General features: G+C 41.1%; 1 protein-coding gene across 1 annotated transcript; it reads right to left on the minus strand.

The window, feature by feature from the left end:
* Nucleotides 1-8,193: 8,193 nt before the first annotated feature.
* Nucleotides 8,194-10,796, minus strand: NANP (N-acetylneuraminic acid phosphatase). The gene is made up of 2 exons (XM_010581226.1): nucleotides 10,624-10,796; nucleotides 8,194-10,410 (listed from the first exon to the last, which is right to left on the minus strand). Exons 1-2 carry the CDS (start codon nucleotides 10,711-10,713, stop codon nucleotides 9,715-9,717), a joined length of 786 nt encoding a protein of 261 aa, XP_010579528.1. The 5' UTR covers nucleotides 10,714-10,796; the 3' UTR covers nucleotides 8,194-9,714.
* Nucleotides 10,797-10,818: the final 22 nt, after the last annotated feature.

Below are 10,818 nucleotides of genomic sequence, written 5' to 3' on the forward strand. Positions count from 1 at the left end.
GGGGGGGGGAATGTTGAGTATGTAGCCTAATTCACAATTACTTGTCAGAGGCGCTTCCCTGTAGCAATACTCCTGCACGGCCATGCTCTCACGGGAGAAGAGTTGCTGAGCGCAAGTGAACATTTTGAACCACTCCAATGCTGCACTGTTTATTCTCATTATATGGACAGATCCTGCCACCATGCTGTTGTCCTTGGCCTCAGAGAGCTTCAGAGGTGGCTTTGCCTCATGTTCAATGGCCAAGGCCACTCACTATCCAGGGCCAGACGTATCTGGCTGTGAGACCGATCTCCACCCCAAGCTTGCTGTGTGACTCTCAGCCTGTCACTCTGGTTTTCTGAGTCTTGCTCCCCCTCTGCTGAGATGGAGACAGTGGTATTTCTGTACCTCACAGTGGGAGGTCCCTTTACCTCTCTGGGCATGTTCTCTTTGTCATCTTATAAATCCTGTCAGGACAAAACCTGGGGATTTTTATACATTTTCCCACTCTGGTTGAGTGGAGCATTAGTAGCAGATCCAGCCATGCTGCTGGTGATCTGGCAGCCCTGGAGCTGCAAATGGCTCAACAGCAGCCCGCACAGAGGCCCACAGCACACATGTTGGGCAGCCATCCTGCCTACGCACCGTACATCTGATGAGTGCCAAGTGTATATACTGTATAAGAGGCACTAGGTGAGCCCTGTACGTTGTCGTACAAGTTTCTGAAATGCAGAAGCCCGCTGCAGGTGTTGATCAGTTTTTCTGTGCTCTTAGGGTCAACGTGATTCCTGGGGTGGATATATCCTTTGATGGGCTACTGGAGTTGCACAGGGTTGTAGTAGCCTGTGGGCTGCTTCTGCTGAAAACTCATCCTCAACTGCCACCTGCTGAGCACTGAGGGAAAATGCAGCAGAAATTCCTGCCTGTGTTCGAGGCTTCATCATGCTGGGACCTAAAGCTGTCACTGAGCGCCAAAATTCAAGTCAGTAGCCATGGGGAGATGCTAAACACAGTGTCACTGGGTTTGTGAATGAAAACCAGCCCACGTTTTCAGGTGCCCGAATAGGAACGGGGGTGCTGACTTTAGAACCATAGTCTGAATTGCTGCTCTGGGGATGCAACCAAGAACTCCACAGAGTGAGAAAAATACCATGCAGTAGCAGGTAACAGCTTAGACTAATCCTTTACATGAGGTCATAGAAATGAAGTGCTAGTGTGTTGTCTAATTATAGAAAGAGGAGTTCATCAGGAGAATTTTGAAATCATAAAGATGCCACTGCAGCATCAGCTGCAGGAAAAATCTTCCTTTTTCTTAAATAAATCCAATACCTACGTGATATAGATCAAATTCAGCTCAAGCACAGTGTGCCAGTACCTTAGAAGGCTGGATTTTGTTTGGGCCCATGGTGTTATGGCAAACATTGCTGATCCTCTTAATCATGCTCCTTTTCAACTGACTTGTGCAGTTTGCAAAATACGCCACAGATCCTCATACTTAAAATCAAGCTAATACTTATCCACCTAGGTCAAAACCTCCTCTAAGCAGGGCTATTTTGCCATGTATGTTTACAATGCCTAGTAAATAGGATCTCATCATAATTTATGATGTCTGGAAGGTACTCTGAAGTGAAATGAAGACTACTCTGACCTCATTTATGAGTACCAGGTATGTTTTATTTTTAAAGCAGTGATGGAGAAAAAAATAAGAACAGGAAAAAAAAAATCCCCAAACAAACAAATACACTCCCCCCCCCCAAAGAAAAAAACCCAAACCAACAAAAACCCCTCCTGTGCTTGTAATTACATCTAACAAACCTCTAATGCCACCTGTTGAGAAAACACTGAAGTCTCCAGCAGACTAATTGCATTATTCTTGTTATTGATTTCTTTCAAAATTTATTTTATATAAAAATACTGAAAGGATTTTAAGAAACTTACATGAGCAACTGTGAGTATAATAAATTGAGTGTATTTTTAAAATACCCAAATGACAGGAGTTTCTTTTCAACCCTACTCCAGACACTAACTCATTGTAATCAAGAAATGGTCCTATTATTCAGCTTTCATTTTCTCTTTCTTCACTCTTAAAGTAGCCACCCCAAAATTATCCTAAAATACATTTGCATCTTTTAATGTGGAAAAGATAGTTTATTAGCAACACTGTGACTCCTTAAGGACATTGCTTTAGCACTCAGCAAAATAGAAAAAAAAAAGCCATTTTCTTAATCAAACCCCATTATACAGCAAGTGCATGCAACCCCAAATACAGCACTGGTCCCTCATAATAGAAAATAGAAATAGAAAAACAGTGAGGCCTACTTTTGAATATCCTTAAAATGTTTTATACCAGCATGAATCTGCTGATACCTGAACAGTTGTACTGTGCCACAAAAATGGAGAATCCAGGCCAATTACAATTCTTCCTGGCAGCGTATTATAAAATTATTACGCAGTATTCAAAAACATCTTCTTTGCTCATCATTCACTGCTGACAGAACTTAAGCTGCAGAGAAGGCTATTAAGTCAACCTAAAAACTGCCAAGTCCTGTAAAATATTGGGAATGCAAACCCTAACACAGAGGCTATTAGAAGCCAAAGGGTTTTTTTCTCTGCATTTTGCGAACATCTATTGCATGCTGCTCACCCTGCAAATATGCACAAACACTGCTGCTCTACAGAAAAGAGAAAAACAAACGGGAAGTGGTTTGGATGGACAGAACATCGTTAAACAGGGGGCACAGAATTCAAAATAAAACAAAAATAAATTGTTAACTAGGTAGATTTATCTCAAAGTAAAATATCTCTAAGGTAGGGGCTTGTTTTCATTTTGAGATACAGCACAGAAACAGTGTGAAACTATAACAATACAATATTAAGATGAACCTCTAGCTGCAGCAGTAGCAGTTTTTAAAACAGACATACAATGTTTCACAAAGTAACAGGATAAATACACCAAAGTAGTTTAGACATCAAGTTTTTAGGTACCTTCTAAAATACTTTCAGATGAGAGGGATGGAAGCAAAGAAGTATTTTTACCCAGTTACATTTACTGAAAGAAAAATAAACAAGCTGTTTGTGTCGTTTATGCATTTTCTTCCTGAAAGGAAAAAAAGGACTTAGAATATTCAGGACCCTTCTCATTTAAATGTCTGAAACAAAACACAATGGAAGGCATCAACAGTTTGGAAAACAAAGGCTGTCAGTCCATCCACTGCAGACTTCCTGATAAATCCTAACTCCAGTGAGATTAACAGGCCACATCGTTAACAGCAAAGACCACCCAACCAGTAGCACAAAGGAAAACGGTTAAACCTGACTTTATCAAAGACAGACCAACAACACATTAGTGCGCTGATGAAAACACCACCACGTAACTGAGGATACTTGTTGGTCTAATTCATGAAAAGAATAAAAGATAAGAATTTACTGCGATACTTAATACTTGCATAGCAGAAGAACTAGTAAAACATGTATTTGAGTAGTTGATGTATTTTGACACAAAATAATTCCACTTCCAGTTGGGCCTTTCTGTTACACTGGTCACTGCCTTGGGAAAATGATCTTCCCACATCTGCCTGAATGCAGTACCATTGAGCAGACTTGGCAACAGCACAAGTAAATAAAAACGTGCTCATCTGATGCTCACCAGGCTAGATTTTTGACCGGAAAGCAAGATAATTTGAAATGCTTTCCACTTCATCTTCATGCTTTCCATCTTCGTTTCTGGGGAAACCAAGGCATAACTGTTTTAAGTGACTTCCTAGATTCACTGAGCAGTACAAAAAAATTTCCTAAATCCTTGATCTAAAGCATAGCTCTTAGATGACCACAGTCATATATACTTAGATACATCTCTGTACCTTACCGGCCCTGTATTTTATTGCATTTTTGCAATATTGGTCGTGTAGCAAAACAAATATTTCCAGGCCAAAATACAAAAAAGAACTCAACAAAAATGTGCATTAATACATCAAACACTTTAAATAAAATGTATCATAAAATGTAGTTGAAGGTACATACATAGTTTCTTCCATGTTGCCTTGTAATGTTATTTCCAAATTGTAAAGAAGTTGGATTTTCTCAGTGTGACAAAGTTGTTGTTCTTGAATATAGTTGACAGAAAAATGATGGCAGCCAGTGATGAATGGACTGAACAGACACTGGGAAACTGTTGAAATGATGAGTAGCATCTTGTTTTCCTCACAACATTCACTTCTTAAGTCAACTAATCATCATTTATTTTGAAACTTGGAGAAAAATATCTGATTTGGTATTTTAAACTTGCCTTATAAACTTTCATATCTGTAGGTGACTAACAGTGGATTTTGTTTGGAGGCTTCCCCCCACCCCCTTTTTACTTTTTTTTTACAAATTGACAAATTTGCCTATTCTGTGTGATATGAATGGAAGTTTCTTTGGAGGAAAGACCATTTAAAACAAACACAGCCCAAACACATGCTTATAGCACATAGCTGCCAAGGAGCTAGTACTAAATGTATGTACTTAACACGATCTTCCTACAAAAGCTGGCTCTCTTCCATTACTTTTTATTGCCCTCCTCTGCAAACTTCATCCCAAACGCTAGACACCATTGTGATTCAGAAAGATAGGGAAATGCAACTGATGAAATAGATGCTGGAGATCAATTAGCTGAGGGAGGAGAAGTGGAAGGCAGAAGTCATTTGCCGGTGAGCTTACAGAAATGAGCATACAAATCTTACTTAAACATGTGAAGTTCCGCTGATATAAATGTCAACATTTTCCTGTATTAAATTAGACCCTATGCGAAGTTATCATCTGGTTTTCGGCTAGGTGTTGACTTGAGAAACATGGCTTGCACATCTAAAGGACTGAAATTTCATATATTAACATCATAATTTAATTTCATATTTTTTAAAAGGCTTTTTTTTCCTGGCATTTGAGGGCTGTTCAGAAGGCTCTCATGCAACCCTGTTTTTAGTAGATGGAATAAAAGGTGAAAATATGCTATATGGAGCAGACAATGTGATTCCCTGTGTCTACGTCCCTTGCAACATAGGCAGAAAGTTGCAGGTTTTGCTTTAGACACAGCTGACATCATCTCTGCATTGTTATGTCTCTTGTATGTGCACAGCGTGATCTAGAAAGCGAGTTATAATGGAGACAATCCCACTGCAAGGCTGATAGTAAAAGCTGTGCACAAAAGAACAGTATACCGCTACATACAGCAGAGATACATTGCATTTCTGTTTGTTGTACTCCTCAACATGTTCAAATGATTTCCAGACGATGAGTTTTGTTAGTATAGAATTAAGGTAGGGTTTTAAATTTCATTTAAAGGCCTCAAGATAACCTGGGAGTAAAAATCCCCGCATTTTGGAGCTGAAGTTGAAAAAAAGAATCACTACATATGTGAAACGGAGAAATTGCTGTGATGGATCAGACAACTTCAAAGCCCTATTACTGGTGTTGTCAAGTAACAGAAGCTTCAGAGGAAAAGACAGAACTGGTTCAGGTTAGCTGGGGTACAGGAAGTTGTCCGTTGTCCGTATTCCAGGAAATATGAAAACCTTTAGCTGTTACCCCATCCAAACATCTTACCTCTTTGCATTAACTTAGTGTTCTAATGAAAAGTACTTATCTCCTGTATAGAACGTTCAGGTCAGCTTCTAAGAACTCTAACTTTGTGCTGAAGTTTTCCAAGTGCATAAGAAAATGTGCTCATTTCTGAGGCTGTCACTGTCCAGCTTAATGCCTTACACATACAAAGCTTCCTCCTCAACAAGAACAGAGATGCTGTGCTGTGCTACTTCACACAGCTAGCTGGCTCAGCCAAGTGCCCACAGTGGAGGCTGACTCCGCCTTTACTCAGTTTAACACCCTATCCTCAACTAGAGTACCTTTAAATACCTTTCCACCTCTCTCCATCTATCTCCACAGGTCCAGAAGATGGACAATTTGTTCCATTACCCAACGGAAAACTATCGGGGGACAGACAGCTTCCTTTTCTGCAGCCGAGAGGGCCACGAGATGAGCAACCTCCTACTGTCCCCTCTCCTAAAGTCACACACAGGTGAGTGTAGCAATAGCTCAGACATGGCTTTGTGCACCCATAACCTGCTGAAACCGGTCTCCTGGAGTTGAGATTACTGTATTTATTTATCCTACCTGCTTTGCAGTCTGTTCTTACGCTGCTGCAGTGGCCAGTGCCATGACATGAGGACACGTAGGCATATCTGAGCTGGCATTCAGGTTGGCAAGTCAGGTTCAGCTAGCAACGAACTACAGTTAGGAATTCCATACACAGAGTCAGGCCAAGATGCTTCATAAATACATGATTATGTTTCAGCCTGTTTGAAATGATGGAAACTACACCCAGTCACCACATCTAAATGTGAGGTCACAGATTCTGAAGCCTTAATCTGTGCTATTTTAAAAAACAAACAGAACTCTTGCCCTATGTTGCAAACCTGGTCACAAACACAGTTATCTACAGTAATACAGAGCGTTAAATGTTTTATAAACAAAATACTTTTATTAGACTAGTACATGGGTTAAATACAGTTGGTATGAAACTACTGTTTCAGTTCATTTCACTAAAGTCAAAGTTACTGTAGATCAACCTCAGGAGGTAATATTTATCTGAAAAAAAAATTTTTTAAAAATAGAGATGGAATTTCTTTTTCCTCTTTTTATTTAGTGTGTTTCAGCAATATAATTTAAACTAGAAAACTTAGCTAATAGACCATAAATCAGAACTTAACTGGAACTGAATATAGACTGTTTTATTGATCTATTCCTGCTTCTGATGTGAAAATTACCCCATCACTACATTTACGTTTCCATTTTGCTAAATATAATTATTTTTCCTTAGGCCTTCTGTAAGAGCTCCATCCAAGAAAAACATCTTGAGTATTCAGAGATACTCCAGGTACCTAATTGAGCTTATTGGGTAACTGCTTCTAAGAAGACCCCTAGGTAGAGAAATCCCTTCTATTGTTTCTTCTTATTTTACAGAAACATCACAACACTATTGACCTATCTGGACACTGGTCGTCACATCCAGCCTGATACAGTACTCAGCAATAGAAAAAATATACTTGGATGTGGCCTCTACAGACCACACTATCACCTGAGTGTTCAGTTACAGTGGTTTTTCATAGATTCATATATTTAAGAAAACTGCTGGTCACGTGCAAAACAAAGAGCAGTCTCTTCTAAAACAAGAGAACCTTTATACAATAAGCAGGCTCAGCATCCCACTTCAGCATGATGCAGTAGCAAGGGAATATGAGCCTCAACTTATATTAAAAAATAGTAACCTGGCATATATAGATACTTCAAGGTCACAGACAGAATTGTGAATTATTACTATTTGTTATTTTAAATCTCAGTTGTATCAGAATCCTCATTCTGACCCAAGTTCTATTACCCTGATGCTGTACAAACAATGCAGAGTTACACTGCGGCTCCTTTGGGATGCTGTTGTGAGCAAAGTTGTTCCTTTTTCATCAGACAGTATGGTTAAAACTGATGACTTCAAATACATCATCCTTTCAGGGACCCATCTAACATTTTGGATACATTTCTATTTTTACACAATATTCCTCAGGGGCTCAATGATCTTTATTATTTTTCTCTCAATCCCTGATTTTAAGGAATGTTATTAGCAACGCTTTGCTCATCAGCTAAAATACTGACCGTTTTCTTGCTCTTCCAAATGCAAAATAAAACCTTAACTTAGGCCTCTTATTTCAGTAACAAAGGTGTGTCAAGTCAGTCCCACTGGCTCACGTTACACGTGGCAACTTACTATACCACTGTAATTAATTGGATCATTTCTAGCATATGCCCATTTCCTCAAAGGTACAGGAGGGGCCTGCCTCTGTTTTCTCTTCATTGATCCTGATGCTACAAAGGTCTTGGCTAGATAACATGAAGAACCTGGACTGCTCTATCGTTTTTAAGGGACAATTGGAAGAAAGGGGTTCAAACTTTAATGAGTATTTCCCCCACCCTGTCACTGTCCAGATTATAGCTCCCCACATAATGTAGGAGCAACATTTTTCTGCAACCTCAACTCTTTGCCAAATAATTTAACTCACATCAGTAACAGCCACCTCTAAACTGAACCTGTCATCCTATGCAAGACTTAACTACATCAACTTAAATTCATGTCAAGTTAAACAAAGGAACCTTTCTTATATAGGATACAGGATTCCTATATATTATATAGGATTCCTTCTACATACCCATTTCCTGGTAGGTTTCCGTACTTTTTGCTGATCTTTTATTGCTGCCCACATACCAGACACTCCGCTGCCAGCACCTCAATATCCCCATTCTCAAAAGATTTGTCATGGATTTATTCTAAAATACAAAATTTGATTGCTCATACACGGTCAGATATTCAGCCCAATGTATATATAGCAAATAGGTTTTGAAAAACACAGGTTTTCCAACAAGTGATTACATTTCCATTAAATATGTGAATACTTCCCCATTATATAGTAAGAATATGAAGTACAGAAAAATTAATTAAGATAATGATCTGGGAAAGAGAAATCTTGGTGTTTTAGAGAGTCATCTCCCGCATCTAGTGGAAATAGCACATATACACTATAAAGTTGTACACAGTACTGTAATACATATGACATAATTTTCCAATTTCCTGGAAGAGAGTAGTGAAAGCCATTTACAAACAACTAGCTCATATTTTCTCCAGAGTAAATGACATGAAATACATGTAGAAACTGGAGTAAGGAGGGATTGTATAGCAGTGTCATTAAAACAGTCAAAAAAGCACTGATCCTGCAGTTGAATCTGAGTAGTCATACACCTGAGCAAGACCAAAAACAGTTTCTCCAAAAAGTCTGATCAAAATTCAGTATAAAATCAGACAGAACAATAATATTAGCTTTTAAAGAGTCTGACAGTACAGTAAGACCATTGAAAATATCCCTGTTTTATCGATTACATTCCAACAAAAATCATAATCTGAATTACAAGTATACTGCATATCTGCATAAGCACCAAGATAATATTAAGTAAAAACTTATCCATCAAGTCCCTCTGATAAATGGTCCCCTATACAAATGAAAATTTTTCATGTACATTTAAGTACTTTTGGCAAGAGGTACAGATTCCATAAAAGAAAAGTCACTGCAAAGTCTGGAAAAAAAATTTAAAACTTAAAAACTCGAAAAAAGATCAAAGGTAGAGCATTTTCTAATGGTCTGATACATAATAAATTCTGTCAGTAAATTCTGGTTTTAGAAATAGCAAAATTCACTCCAGTTCCTGAGATAAACTGCAGATCAATTGCGAAGATTTACCAGATTGTACCAAACTCTCTCTCACCTCCTTTTACACACTGCAAACAAGGTTTGAACTGAAGCTTCTGCTAAACTTACAAGTTAGCAAAGCATGTGAAAGATCAAAACATTCAAATTTTCTTTTCCACTATAAAAACAAGAGACTGGCAACTTAGGTCAGAGACAGATAGACGTTAGCCACAGTCTGTCAAAATAATTTCCGGACAGAGGCAGTTGTTGTAAATTAACCGCACTTGCATCTTTCAAATTAATCTAATTCTTTGTTTCTATCCTGTTTTCCCTGACAACTGCTCTTATTCATCCATCTGCTGTTTAAGAAAGCATACTGTACACGAGTTCAAAATCCTAGGATCAAATTTTTTGAAAGAGTGTGAGTCACCTAACAGCTCAGCATGTCTCTGATTGTAGTACGCCGGAACCATCAATGTGCTCCATTACTACTAGCCATATGGTCAGTTCCTAAGTTAGCATTACTTTTGCGCTCCATCTTCTGCAAAACTGCTGGAAGATCCAGAACAGAAGAAATAATATAATGAGGTACTGGGGAGGTATCTACCGGGGTAGTCATTGCTTTGTTTAACCAGACAGTTGCTTTCAAGCCAGCATTGAGGCCTCCTTGAATATCTGTATCTAGAGAGTCACCAACCATAACGCACTCTGCGGGCTGCACCCCCAGGAGATCGCAACAGTAATGAAATATGGATGGCGCCGGTTTCTCCTCTTTCTGCTCTCCTCCCACAACGATGGCATCGAAGTAGGGCTGACAGGCGCACGCTTCGATCTTCTCCCTCTGCGTCTGTTTGTCGCCGTTCGTCAAGAGCAGCAAGCGGACCCTTTTCCGCAGCTCGGTGAGCATGCCCCGCGTGTCCTCGGCCAGGGTGAGGTGCCGGAGGCGGGTCGTTTTCCACAGGAAATAGCACTCGGCGGCCAGGTTTCGGTTCACCTCCCCCCCGATCGTCTCCTGGATCGCCTCCTCCCAGTGCGAAATCCGCAGGTCGGTGATGCACATCTTGGCGGGATCGTGACACTCCTTGAGAAGCTTGGCCTGGACCTTATCGCAGATCACGCGGGCTTCCCCCTCGCCGTAGCGGTGCTTTGACTGCAGGGCACTGATCACCTTCAACAGACAAGAGGCCCCTCATCAGGGCGCTACAGGCACGGAGCCTGGCGCCGCGCCGCGCCCCCCTCCCTCCCTCCCTCCCTCCCTCCCGCTGACGGCCCCCGAGGGGCCTCCGGCTGCGCGTCGGTGCCGGTCAGGCGGCACCGCGGCCGGCGGGGAGGGGGGGGGGAGACGCGCGGCCCCCGGGCCGGGAGGGGACAAGGGCAGTACCTCCTCGATGGCGCGCCGCCCGGCCGCCGCAGTGTCGACCAGCGTGTTGTCCAAGTCGAAGAACACCGCCTTGACGCCGTGCGCCCCCATGGCGCCGCCTCTCGCGAGAGCCGCCCCGCTCTAACGGCCGAGCCGCGAGGGCGGAGGTGAGCGCCCTATCCGCCGCCAGAGCCGCCCCTGCCGGGGCACGGCGGG

Source organism: Haliaeetus leucocephalus, unplaced genomic scaffold (genome assembly GCF_000737465.1).
Source record: "Haliaeetus leucocephalus isolate CR32 unplaced genomic scaffold, Haliaeetus_leucocephalus-4.0 Scaffold752, whole genome shotgun sequence".
NCBI classification, from domain to species: domain Eukaryota; kingdom Metazoa; phylum Chordata; class Aves; order Accipitriformes; family Accipitridae; genus Haliaeetus; species Haliaeetus leucocephalus.

Excerpts from the sequence above, each read along its gene's own strand:
- NANP (XM_010581226.1), bottom strand. The coding sequence starts at position 10,713 with ATGGGGGCGCACGGCGTCAAGGCGGTGTTCTTCGACTTGGACAACACG. Across the intron at positions 10,411-10,623 it reads GGCGGCGCGCCATCGAGGAG|GTGATCAGTGCCCTGCAGTC; the intron begins GTACTGCCCTTG and ends TGTCTGTTGAAG.